At 41.2% G+C, this 14,520-nt stretch overlaps 1 protein-coding gene across 2 annotated transcripts in view; it reads left to right on the forward strand.

The window, feature by feature from the left end:
* Positions 1-3,195: 3,195 nt before the first annotated feature.
* LOC138784043 (ATP-dependent translocase ABCB1-like) overlaps positions 3,196-14,520 on the forward strand; it is a 34,584-nt gene continuing 23,259 nt past the window's right edge. The window contains exons 1-2 of one of the 2 annotated variants that reach the window (XM_069959484.1): positions 3,196-3,305; positions 8,242-8,320. In XM_069959484.1, coding sequence (XP_069815585.1) covers positions 3,205-3,305; positions 8,242-8,320 — 180 coding nt within the window. In that variant the 5' untranslated portion in view covers positions 3,196-3,204. Of the gene's footprint in view, positions 3,306-6,519; positions 6,638-8,241; positions 8,321-14,520 lie in introns of those variants that run through there. The other variant, XM_069959485.1, reaches the window with a different exon arrangement.

Raw genomic sequence — 14,520 nt, forward strand, 5'->3', positions numbered from 1 at the left:
CCTCTGTATATACTGTATAATAGCATCCCTCTATATACCACCCTCTGTATATACTGTATAATAGCATCCCTCTATATACCACCCTCTGTATATACTGTATAATAGCATCCCTCTATATACCGCCCTCTGTATATACTGTATAATAACATCCCTCTATATACCCCTATCAGACCCCAGACTGGATCCCACACATTAGACCCTAGACCGGATCCCACATATCAGACCCCAGACTGGATCCCACATATCAGACCCCAGACCGGATCCCACATATCAGACCCCAGACTGGACCCCACACATCAGACCCCAGACTGGACCCCACACATCAGACCCCAGACTGGACCCCCCTACTTCAAACCCTAGACTGCATCCAACAATTAATATGACAATCAGAATTAGCTTTTTTTTTTTACACACTTTTTTTTGCTCACACACACACACACACACACACACATACACACACACTCACACACACACTCACACACACACTCACACACACTCACGCACTCACACACACTCACGCACTCACACACACACTCACACACACACACACACACACACACACACTCACGCACTCACACACACACACACTCACACACACACACACACACTCACGCACTCACACACACGTGTCATCATGAAAGGGAATCAGTACAGCAGAATGAAGAAATAAGGATGGGCTTTCATCTTCACTGAGTGATCAAGTTACACTGCCCATAGACGTTTATGAAGAGGGGAACAGAGAGGAACAGAAGCAATAACAGAGACTCTGCAGGTGTAAAGTCTCATCCCAGGCCTGGAATAACAGCTACATTACTCATTACTGCTCTATAATGTCCTCCATACTGCTACTTCTGAGGGTGTGCTATAGAGATATAGGGGGACAGGATCTGTTATTTGTGTCCTGTCTATGGAAAAGATCTCCGCAGTAACTCTCCAACCACTCCGCAGCTGAGCTCAGGGACAACTGAATGTTACAGAGACTGCACAATAAAGAAAAAAAGTGAAATATATGAAAAGTAACTTAAATTTATAAGATAGCTATAGTGCAAAATCACTTATCCACTGGCAAAGACAGTAACAGTGTGTTATTACATATCTTCTAGCCTTATATTCACTCCCTGAGCCCAAATTACACCCCCTCAGCCTCATACACCCCCTAAACCTGATTAATACCCTGCGCCTCTCCTGTCCTCAGGTTGGGTGTGGAATTGCTGCTCAGTTTCAGTGAAACTATTGGAGCTGGATTGTAATACCACAGACAACCTGAAGAACCTGGAGACCCCTTTTAAATTGCTATTGACCAAAATCAAGCGGATACCAGTGATGATATATTACAGTATATTGGAAAATTGGTGAGATTTATTTAAAGTTTATTTTATAAAACCAGAATAACCCTTTAAAAAGGGTACGCCAATTTATTTAAAGAGGTAAATGGGTACGGTAATCATAAACATAATTTATGATAGATCAATTTGTGTCACAAAGTTATGTCAACTGGTGTCAGAAAGTTATACAGATTTCTAAATTACTTATATATAAAAATCTCCAGTCTTTCAGTACTAATCAGCTGCTGTATGTCCTGCAGGAAGTGGTATATTCTCTGCAATCTGACACAGTGCTCTCTGCTGCCACCTCTGTCCATGTCAGGAACTGTCCAGAGCAGCAGCAAATCCCCATAGAAAACCTCTCCTGCTCTGGACAGTTCCTGACATGGACAGAGGTGGCAGCAGAGAGCACTGTGTCAGACTGGAGAGAATACACCCTTCCTGTAGGACATACAGCAGCTGATAAGTACTGGAAGGCTGGAGAGAATACACAACTTCCTGCAGGACATACAGCAGCTGATAAGTACTGGAAGTCTGGAGATTTTTAAGTAGAAGTAAATTACAAACCTGTATAACTTTCTGAAACCAGTTGATTTGAAAGAAAATTATTTTTACCGGAGTACCCCTTTAAGGGCAGAAATATCTGGAAATATTAGACGTGAATCCACCGTAGGTCACAGACATCTAATGGCCTCCAGGAGGCGCCTGATATGATGTCATTATCCAGATCTGATCACAGACATCAGGCTGGGGGAGGGGGGCAGGATGCTGCAGAGACTGCTGCAGATTATATAGAGGTATGGGAGGACAGACATGCCGGGGCGGGGACACACATTATTCTCCATTAAATATTAAAAGACAGATCAGCCCCCCGTCCCGGGACGAGGAGGAGCCGCTGCCAGGAACGCCCAAACCCAGTCACCTCAGGAGAATCAGTGTCATGCATACTGTCCTCAGCACATATCCCCCGCCACCTCTGTATGTTCTGCCTCTGTATCCCAGTCCTCCTCCACACTGTAACATCAGGACTATACCACATCATCCTAGAGAGGGACTGGAGAGGTAAGCGCAAACATAGCAGAGCCGAGCGACGCAGATGCAGCACAACTGAGGATGTCACTTGGCACAATATATCACAACCTCTTACAGTGCAACCTGCTGGGGTGTATTCACACTATACGCAAAGGATTAGATAACCGCTCCAGCTCTGCTACATCTGTATACTTTATGTTTGGGGGTTTTATGTTGCTTCTCTTTTACCTGTAGATTGTTTGTCGCTGTGGCAGATTTATCATTAGGTCCGAAATGTAGATGAAGCCAAAGCCTGGCGGGGGAGAGCCGGCGCATTATTATTATAGACGCCGTCATCTCTATTCCTCTCAGCTGGATTATTTTATACTAATATTTTAGGGCCAAATTATATGTAATATATTATTAATTATCTTTAATATTTTTATAATGTATTTTTAGTATCCATTGTTATTTTTTTTATTGTTTTATATAATATCATCTGTATTATTATATTTTATTATTTAATATATAATTTATATTTCATTTATTTTTATTTTTATACTTTCTGGAGAGGTATAAAAAGCGTAAAACACCCAATGAACCTGGAGCACCGATAAGTCTGATGCGTTTTGCTTAGTAAATCTATTGTAACAATTGGGGAAATAAATATATGAGACCGTATAGATGATGGAGCTGTATACTCTACTATATCACCATATACTGGGTACAGAAATCTATGAAATAATATATACATGGTCATCTTCTCGCTGTATGAGTGTAGCTTCTCACCAGGACTGGCGCTATCAGATCATTGGTTTTCATATATATAACTATATCTTCTTTCTTCTTTTTTTTCCAGGAATAAAATATGACAAATGAGCGGAATATTGCAGCCAATGAGGAGAAAAGCCAAGCTAATGGCGGCGGAGAAGTTCAAGTGGATATCAAAGACCCCGACCCACCACAAAGGTGACATCCAGGGATTGGGTGGTCATTTGCATGTGATTGGAATAAAAAAAAAGAAAATAAAATCAATAACTAATTTTATATATATATATATATATATATATATATATACATACAGTGGTGCCTTGGATTACAAGCATAATTAGTTCCGGGACCGTGCTTGTAATCCAAATCCACTCTTAAACCAAAGCAAATTTTCCCATAAGAAATCACTGATATGCAGACAATTGGTTCCACACCCCAAAAATGATTTATTATTCTGTATAACAAGTTAAACAGATTAAACAAACATTCAGAAACAGCAGAATATGTGATATTATAGATTACTGTACAGTAATGAAGAGGATGGGAAACACAAGGGCTGCAGGGAGCATGAAGGAATAAGCAGGACAGATGTGGGCACATACATGCAGCACTCTCTGTCCGGGGAGAGAGGGGTTACAGCTATGGAGAGATTACCTCCACAGTCCTGTCCCCTGATGTAAGCCTCAGCCTAAAGTGGATCTGCTATGATTTGGAAGGTGAGGGAGACTTCCTGGGTCAGAGTACAGGGCTGTAGACCCCGCTATGCAGACCATGCCCCTCCTCCACTCGCGCTCCCACCCTGTACAGGGAGCTCTTAAACCAAAGCAATGCTCTTAAACCAAGTCACAATTTTGAAAAACTGTGAGCTCTTACACCAAAATGCTCTTAAACCAAGTTACTCTTAAACCAAGGTACCACTATATATATATATATATATATATATATATATATATATATATATAATAGGCAATACAAAAAAAATCACATAAAAATTCCATATGGAAACAAGTGTTCTGGAGTTAAAAGGAGAAAATATTACTGCACTAAAAGAGTAGTAGATGCTTAGCACAAACTTCCAGCAGATGTGTTTGGTAAATCTACAATAACTGTATGTAACCTGTCTGGTATATACTATATATATCCTAAGATAATAAGAAGGGAATGAAAACTTACTAATAGGGCAGAGGAGATGGAGCGGGGGGCTTATTCTGCCGACATCTTCTATGTTTCTGTCGTTTTTTACGATGTATTTTGAGACATAAAACATCTGAAAACGTCCATTTACACACCATCTTTTTATTTTAAATTGCATTAAATAAATAAAAATAAGTAAGAAAAGTGCATAATATTTGTTTTGGGTCATTTCACATAAATATACTGTATTTTCTCAGAGAAAGGAAGATAAACAAATACTCTGCAACTAAGTAATGAATCTAGTTTATGAATCCTCCAAACTGGACCCATCTTCCATCCTGTATACAGATATACTGACAGATAACACCCATATACGCTGCTGTACAAGCACTGTGAGTAGTCATGTCCCTCTGGTGAACAGGCTGGATAAATGTAATACAGAAGTGCTAGAAGGTTCTAATCATCATGGAGTGTATATAACAGGGATACAGGGGATTATAACACAAATTATAAACAAGTCTATATATATATATATATGGACAATTATTGTTATAATACCCATGTATGACTGTTATATACAACAAACCTCTGCCCTTTATCTTGCCCTACGTGTATCACCAGCATTTTCAGCTTCTTCAGGGGTCCCCCGCTCACCTTTATGACTAAGTGGGGCACCTGCAGCTCAGCGGGGTATTACTGGGGACCATGGCAGTATATCTGTACACTGTTTATAAGATACAATCTGATGAATAATTTTATTACCTTACATTTTTTGTTTCCATGTTTTCTTATTTCTTATTTTACAGAAAACAATTCTGACCTATGTGATTATAGACTAGTGATTAAACCCCAATGTCTCCTGAAGATATCGGTTAGCTGTCAGTGAATAGAAAATACTCACATTCACAGACTGCAAACTCCCTATAGCGAATCCTGCTCTTAGCTGTATCCAGTGTAGACAATGCTCTGTGATCTCCAGATGATACATCGTACATAGCTAGTCCTGCTCTGTATCCAGTGTAGACAATGCTCTGTGATCTCCAGATGATACATTGTACATAGCTAGTCCTGCTCTCAGCTGTATCCAGTGTAGACAATGCTCTGTGAGCTCCAGAGTGATACAATCTACATAGCTAGTCCTGCTCTCAGCTGTATCCAGTGTAGACAATGCTCTGTGAGCTCCAGACTGATACAATGTACATAGCTAGTCCTGCTCTCAGCTGTATCCAGTGTAGGCAATGCTCTGTGAGCTCCAGACTGATACATTGTACATAGCTAGTCCTGCTCTCAGCTGTATCCAGTGTAGACAATGCTCTGTGAGCTCCAGACTGATACATTGTACATAGCTAGTCCTGCTCTTAGCTGTATCCAGTGTAGACAATGCTCTGTGAGCTCCAGACTGATACATTGTACATAGCTAGTCCTGCTCTCAGCTGTATCCAGTGTAGGCAATGCTCTGTGAGCTCCAGACTGATACAATGTACATAGCTAGTCCTGCTCTCAGCTGTATCCAGTGTAGACAATGCTCTGTGAGCTCCAGACTGATACATTGTACATAGCTAGTTCTGCCCTCAGCTGTATTCAGTGTAGACAATGCTCTGTGAGCTCCAGACTGATACAATGTACATAGCTAGTCCTGTCCTCAGCTGTATCCAGTGTAGACAATGCTCTGTGAGCTCCAGACTGATACATTGTATATAGCTAGTCCTGCTCTCAGCTGTATCCTGTGTAGACAATGCTCTGTGAGCTCTACAGCCTGGGCTCCAGACTGAAACAGACCATCAATACCCATGTTATAAACTCACAGAGCATTGCCCAGACTGTATCCATTAGTGCGGAGGACCTGTTGTCCCTCAGTTATTTGGAGATGATTAGCACAGTAAAATACATTGTATAGCCCTGTAGGGGGCAGCGTTGTTTACATTCAGCAATATGGATGACGCACATACATTTATCCTCATAGATGAGACATGAGGCCTCGCGGGAGGGACGATCACAACACTAATTTCCTCCATTGTTTTACAGAAGTCCTTTAGGGGAAAATGACTGTGAAGTTACAGGCCCAAAGCCTGAGGCTGCACTACTGAGAGGGTCAGACTATGATGTCTGTCAGGATCATGTTGTTATGGAGACCTGCTATCAAAATCACCTCATACAACACCGGCTTATTGCCCAACCTGAGTGATGGTGCTGTGAGGTCTCCGTGACAACGCTGCTCTCTATGGCAGTCTATGGGGCTGCAGCGGCCATGTTGGATGTGAGATGTGTGGAGTGGAGTGTGGCCCCTGCACAGGACAGATTGTGCTCCTTAGAACTAGAACACGTTCCTCTTCATACACGTACATCTTATTTCTATGTTATTAAAGGGAAGAAACAATCAAGCTTCTCCCATCAAGGTAACAGGAGAGAAACATTGGCTGGAAGCCATTGTCATTCTTCTCTGTCGCCGCTCACAGATGTGGATGTTATCAGGAAGAAAAGCTTTATCCTGAATGGCGGGGGTCCGACTGTCACGGTGGGAAAACCTGAGATCACACAATAGTGAGGAGAAGCGGGGACATTGTGATATCCGCCTGTATATATGTGTACAGGACATTAAAGGGGTCAGGACGGTAACATGGAGGCCTATCCTGAATAATGGAGACAATGGAAGGGAGGGGTAAAGCCCGAAGACAGGGGCGCCATCATTCAGCTGATCGTGGGGATGATGGGAGTCATAGACAGAATATATGGGGATGAGGGGAGTCATAGACAGTATATATGGAGATGAGGGGAGTCATATACACTATGTATGGGGATGAGGAGAGTCATATACAGTATATATGGGGATGATGGGAGTCATAGACAGTATATATGGGGATGAGGAGAGTCATATACAGTATATATGGGGATGAGAGCAGTCATATACAGTATATATGGGGATGAGGGGAGTCATAGACAGTATATATGGGGATGAGGGGAGTCATATACAGTATATATGGGGATGAGGGGAGTCATATACACTATGTATGGGGATGAGGAGAGTCATATACAGTATATATGGGGATGATGGGAGTCATAGACAGTATATATGGGGATGATAGGAGTCATATACAGTATATATGGGGATGATGGGAGTCATAGACAGTATATATGGGGATGAGGGGAGTCATATACAGTATATATGGGGATGAGGGGAGTCATAGACAGTATATATGGGGATGATAGGAGTCATATACAGTATATATGGGGATGATGGGAGTCATATACAGTATATATGGGGATGAGGGGAGTCATATACAGTATATATGGGGATGAGGGGAGTCATATACAGTATATATGGGGATGAGGGGAGTCATAGACAGTATATATGGGGATGAGGGGAGTCATATACAGTATATATGGGGATGATGGGAGTCATATACAGTATATATGGGCATGAGAGCAGTCATATACAGTATATATGGGGATGAGGGGAGTTATATACAGTATATATGGGGATGATGGGAGTCATAGACAGTATATATGGGGATGAGGGGAGTCATATACAATGCATGAGTATATATGGGGATGAGGGGAGTTTTATACAGTATATATGGGGATGATGGGAGTTATACAGTACATATAGGTATGATGGGAGTCATATACAGTATATATGGGGATGATGGGAGTTATACAGTACATATAGGTATGATGGGAGTCATATACAGTATATGGGTACATAGGGATATTAAAAGTTATAAAGCGTAGCTCAGAATAGCAGTGTACAATCATTTGGTCACTAGGGGGCTCCCTTTCTTTCCCTTCTTTGATCATTGACATCATCGTCTTTGTTCACCCAGTTGATGCAGATTTTTTTTTGGCATGATTAATAATTGCTGTAAAAATGTCAGAATTCCAATATATCGAATAGAAAAAAACTTTATAATGCAGAAAACCTTGTACTTTAATGTAAGAATAACAAAAAGTAAATAAAAAAAAAGTCTGTGTTCTGATTGGTTGATGTGATTTTCCATTCCAGTAAGAAAAAAGGATTTTTCTCCAGATCAAAGGATAAAGAAAAAGTGGAGAAGCCCCCGATGGTCAGTCCCTTCACCATGGTGAGACGATGCCGCTTCATACAGAAAGTTCCTCAGTCTCACTGCTCTTACAGTAAAGAATCCTGTCCTATGTATATAGCTCTTGTACACAGTATTCCAAATGTAGTCTGACCAGTGCTTTGTGGTAGAACTACATGCAGGTCAGGTGCCTCCGTTCCTCTTATTGATTTGCCCCATGATCTTATTTGCCTTGGCAGCAGCCGCCTGATGCTGGTTGCACAGGGTTTAGTTTCCTGGTAACTCATATTTTCAGCCCTTTTATAACTGGTTTTATTCAGTGTTGTATCATTTAGTAAGTCATCTTGGCAGGTGCAGTTGCAAGGTAAAATAAGTGAAATGACTGGGATTTCTGCATTGAGAAAAGTAAGTGAACCCTTGAATTCCTAACCCTGTAGATCCCCTTTAATCACCTCCACCGAGTGTCTCTTGTGGCTGTGAATACGTCTGCGAGGCGTCGTTGGCCGTTCTTCCCTGCAGTGTTCCAGGTTTTTCCCGTCTCTAGTTGCTGAGACCTAATGTCTGAGCTCATTAGTGTAATTGCTGAAAATTTCCTTTTATCGTTAATGGTGCAGACGCCATAGACATGTAATGGACGCAAGCTGGGACCAGTCCAGTTCCATGCTCAGTGGCCGTGTACTGTAGACCTGGGCTTGATGTTTGGAACAGAATGTAAAATGTTCTGGATGTAACTGATACTCTACCACACAATCACAGATCAACTGGTGCCAGAAAGGGCCAGAGATTTGTTTCCATTAAAAAATCTCCAGTCTTCCAGTACTTATTAGCTGCTGTATGTCCTGCAGGAAGTGGTGTATTCTCCAGTCTGACACAGTGCTCTCTGCTGCCACCTCTGTCCATGTCAGGAACTTTTTATATACAATAGCTCCAATGGACACTCAAACAATATTGGTCTCACCACCACGGAGTCAATTGACCCTACCATAACTGGTCCAACATAATTGATTAGCTTTTTAGAAAATAACAATTATACCACACAAAGCCAATTTTAAAATATATTAATTTTTATTAAACATGATTAAAAAATCAGTAAAACCAGTGCAAAAGGGAATCCAGCAGTAATTGGTTACCAGACCACCATACCTCTAATGATGACTCTAACATATATCGCTATAACATGTAAACGTCACAATCAGTATTCATATAGCCCTGCAGTGTATCTACACAGCCTCGGATCGCTGAAAACAATGTCAGCCTATATCCGCAATATAAATAATCATATAATGAGACGCTTACCCATCGTGGTGTCTGGTAGCCACAACCCCGACGCACGTTTCGCCTTTAAATCGCTTTATCAAGGGGCGTATATAACTCGTGTCTAGCGCACTATATATACTAAAGTTGAGGATTCCTTCCGGGGGACGACGCGGGTCAAAGGAGTGGCCAGGGATCACGCAGCTTCCTTCCGGCCTACGTCACTGGAACGCACGTCCGCCGGTGGAACGCAGGCGGACATGCGCACAGCGACTCAAGAGACCAAGTTGGAAGAGCGCCTGCGCCAGAATCTCCCCGGACTCGCGTACACGGATGGTAATCATTATTCCTTATCGGGAGGCTATGTATATACATCTGGTCATAAGAAATACATCATTTTAAGTGAAATTATATATAAGAAAAGTGCATAGATATACATCAGTATAATAATACCACCTTAATACATGTGACAACAAATCAAAAAAGTGCAAAAAAATGTAAAAGACCTCACAATACCACTGCAACATTATAAAACACACAAATCAGCAATAGGTCTAAAAAGTATTCAATATACAAGTGCAAAATAAATGTAAATATATATATATATATATAAAAGGTGTAAACATAATTATTACATATAGTATGTGACCATGATTATAAAACACCCCCTATAAATCAAAGCTGTAAATAACAGCTAGTTATAATCAAATACCAGTGATAATAAATATAAAGTGCATAGCAGATGATATATTTAAAGACCATTATGTTCCAGTTTATATGTCCTCTTTTAAAATGATGTCCATCCATGATTATAAGGATCTGTTCTTTTTCTTCCCCTCATCCGTAGAAATCCACATCACATTTAATTCAATTAACCCATCACCAAAATTGCTAAAAAATATAAATGTACAAAAAGACAAGAGTTAAAAACAAATAAAGTGCAATTAAAAATCAGTGCACATTAGAAAACTAAAGAAATGGAACAAAGCTCCGCTGTTCGTTTAAACCGTGAGGGGTCAGACTACCCAGCACATGTATCCATCGGCATTCTTTCTGGGCTAAGATCTTTTTTACATTCCCACCTCTAATGCCACCTGTCACCTTCTCAATTCCTCTGACTCGAAAAGATCTAGGGTCACTGTTATGATGCAACTTAAAATGTCGTGGGATTGTTGTGAGTTGGCTCATGTCAGAGCATTCTTTCGCTGCCGTAATACCCCTAACATGTTCTCTGACACGAACCCTCAATTCCCTCGAAGTCAGCCCCACATAGATCATGTCACATCCACAGGTGGCATAGTAAATCACTAGACGGGTAGAGCATGAGATATAATCCCTGATTTTATATTGTTTTTGCCCATCCACTGATCTGAAATTATCTATTCTCATAATGTTCGGACATGCTCTGCATTCTCCGCATGGATAGCATCCTGTCCGTGTCATATAATCCAGTGACGGTATTTCAGGCAGAATTATTAAAGATCTTGCAGAGAGCACTTGATGGGGGTATTATTCCAAAAAAAGTGTTTGATGGTCTTGTCAATGCGTCCCCCCAGATCCCCACTTTTTACCTTCTCCCGAAAATCCACAAAGACCCCCTCGACCCCCCAGGGCGCCCCATTGTGTCCGGCATTGACGGGTTATGCGACCCGATATGCAAATTCATTGATTTTTATCTTAAACCCTTGGTGGAAAATTTACCATCATATATTAAGGACACAACGGACGCCCTGGTCAGGGTCGATGGGATCTTTGTGGATGATGACATGTTGATTGTTACAGCGGATGTTGAATCCCTATACACATGCATTTCACATGATGATGGTTTGAGGGCAGTGAGATTTTTTCTGGACTCTAGCAGTTTGGACTCCGACACCTGTAATTTAATTTTGGAACTTTTGGAATTTGTTTTGAGACATAATTTTTTTGTCTTTCGTGATAATTTTTACTTGCAGCAGCGCGGCACTGCGATGGGGGCGGCATGTGCCCCCTCATACGCCAACCTCTTTTTGGGGTACTGGGAGAGGTTGGTGTTCCAGTGTGGGGGGGCGGGTTCCGTATCTCATGTGCAGTGCTGGCTGCGATATATTGATGATGTTTTGTGTTTTTGGCAGGGGTCGGAGTCCCAGCTGCTGGAGTTCATGACAGAATTAAACAGAAATGAATTTAATATCAAACTTACCTTTAAGTCTAGTCCGGTTAGGATGGAATTCTTGGACATACTCATGGAGAAGGGACCAGATGGTAGACTAGAGACAGATGTCTTTAGGAAGGCTACATCTGTGAATGCTCTTCTTGAGGCAACATCTGCACACACACCCTCTACCATCAAGGCAGTCCCAATAGGTCAATTTTTAAGGATGAGACGTATATGCTCCTCAGAAGAGAAATTTGAAAACCAATGTTCAGATCTGAAAAAGAGATTTCAGGAAAGGGGTTATAAGAGAAGGAAAATTGATAATGGGTATATTAGAGCCAAACGAGTAACGAGACAACAACTATTGCAAACTAATGTGGGGAAAAAACAGACAAACAATAAGATCCGCTACATCTCCAATTATAATGAAAAATGGGAGGTTATGCGTAAAATCATGACAAAACACTGGGCTGTCCTAAAGACCGATCCCATCCTGGCTAGGAAGGTATCTGAGACACCCCTTATGACGGCTCGCAGGGGGAAGAATTTAAAAGACCTTCTAGTAAGAAGTCATTATAGCCCCAGAATTACAAATCCATTCACGGGAGGGGGGACCGCACGGACAGGATGCTATCCATGCGGAGAATGCAGAGCATGTCCGAACATTATGAGAATAGATAATTTCAGATCAGTGGATGGGCAAAAACAATATAAAATCAGGGATTATATCTCATGCTCTACCCGTCTAGTGATTTACTATGCCACCTGTGGATGTGACATGATCTATGTGGGGCTGACTTCGAGGGAATTGAGGGTTCGTGTCAGAGAACATGTTAGGGGTATTACGGCAGCGAAAGAATGCTCTGACATGAGCCAACTCACAACAATCCCACGACATTTTAAGTTGCATCATAACAGTGACCCTAGATCTTTTCGAGTCAGAGGAATTGAGAAGGTGACAGGTGGCATTAGAGGTGGGAATGTAAAAAAGATCTTAGCCCAGATAGAATGCCGATGGATACATGTGCTGGGTAGTCTGACCCCTCACGGTTTAAACGAACAGCGGAGCTTTGTTCCATTTCTTTAGTTTTCTAATGTGCACTGATTTTTAATTGCACTTTATTTGTTTTTAACTCTTGTCTTTTTGTACATTTATATTTTTTAGCAATTTTGGTGATGGGTTAATTGAATTAAATGTGATGTGGATTTCTACGGATGAGGGGAAGAAAAAGAACAGATCCTTATAATCATGGATGGACATCATTTTAAAAGAGGACATATAAACTGGAACATAATGGTCTTTAAATATATCATCTGCTATGCACTTTATATTTATTATCACTGGTATTTGATTATAACTAGCTGTTATTTACAGCTTTGATTTATAGGGGGTGTTTTATAATCATGGTCACATACTATATGTAATAATTATGTTTACACCTTTTATATATATATATATATATTTACATTTATTTTGCACTTGTATATTGAATACTTTTTAGACCTATTGCTGATTTGTGTGTTTTATAATGTTGCAGTGGTATTGTGAGGTCTTTTACATTTTTTTGCACTTTTTTGATTTGTTGTCACATGTATTAAGGTGGTATTATTATACTGATGTATATCTATGCACTTTTCTTATATATAATTTCACTTAAAATGATGTATTTCTTATGACCAGATGTATATACATAGCCTCCCGATAAGGAATAATGATTACCATCCGTGTACGCGAGTCCGGGGAGATTCTGGCGCAGGCGCTCTTCCAACTTGGTCTCTTGAGTCGCTGTGCGCATGTCCGCCTGCGTTCCACCGGCGGACGTGCGTTCCAGTGACGTAGGCCGGAAGGAAGCTGCGTGATCCCTGGCCACTCCTTTGACCCGCGTCGTCCCCCGGAAGGAATCCTCAACTTTAGTATATATAGTGCGCTAGACACGAGTTATATACGCCCCTTGATAAAGCGATTTAAAGGCGAAACGTGCGTCGGGGTTGTGGCTACCAGACACCACGATGGGTAAGCGTCTCATTATATGATTATTTATATTGCGGATATAGGCTGACATTGTTTTCAGCGATCCGAGGCTGTGTAGATACACTGCAGGGCTATATGAATACTGATTGTGACGTTTACATGTTATAGCGATATATGTTAGAGTCATCATTAGAGGTATGGTGGTCTGGTAACCAATTACTGCTGGATTCCCTTTTGCACTGGTTTTACTGATTTTTTAATCATGTTTAATAAAAATTAATATATTTTAAAATTGGCTTTGTGTGGTATAATTGTTTTTTTTTTTTTTTTTTTTTTTTTTTTTTTCATGTCAGGAACTGTCCAGAGCAGGAGAGGTTTTCTATGGGGAGTTCCTGACATGGACAGAGGTGGCAGCAGAGAGCACTGTGTCAGACTGGAGAGAATACACCACTTCCTGCAGGACATACAGCAGCTGATAAGTACTGGAATACAGGAGATATTTTTTTTTATAGATTTTTTTTGTGAACTATTACAAGAAAAGCTGGAAGACCATACACATCTTATTACTTCTAGGACGTGGTGGGTGCCTGAACTGCTGACATCTTAGGTTGCCCGTTAGAGATGAGCCAAACCGGAGCAGCTGGAGTCCGATCATTCAGCATTTGGTTACTGGTGGCTGAAGAAGTTGGATGCTGCCCTATGAGAGTCCTGGTGGATTCCGCCTGTGGCCTATGAAAGTCCTGGTGGATTCTGCCTGTGGCCTATGAGAGTCCTGGTGGATTCTGCCTGTGGCCTATGAGAGTCCTGGTGGATTCTGCCTGTGGCCTATGAGAGTCCTGGTGGATTCTGCCTGTGGCCTATGAGAGTCCTGGTGGATTC

Source organism: Dendropsophus ebraccatus, chromosome 2 (assembly GCF_027789765.1).
Source record: "Dendropsophus ebraccatus isolate aDenEbr1 chromosome 2, aDenEbr1.pat, whole genome shotgun sequence".
In the NCBI taxonomy this organism is placed as follows: Eukaryota; Metazoa; Chordata; class Amphibia; order Anura; family Hylidae; genus Dendropsophus; species Dendropsophus ebraccatus.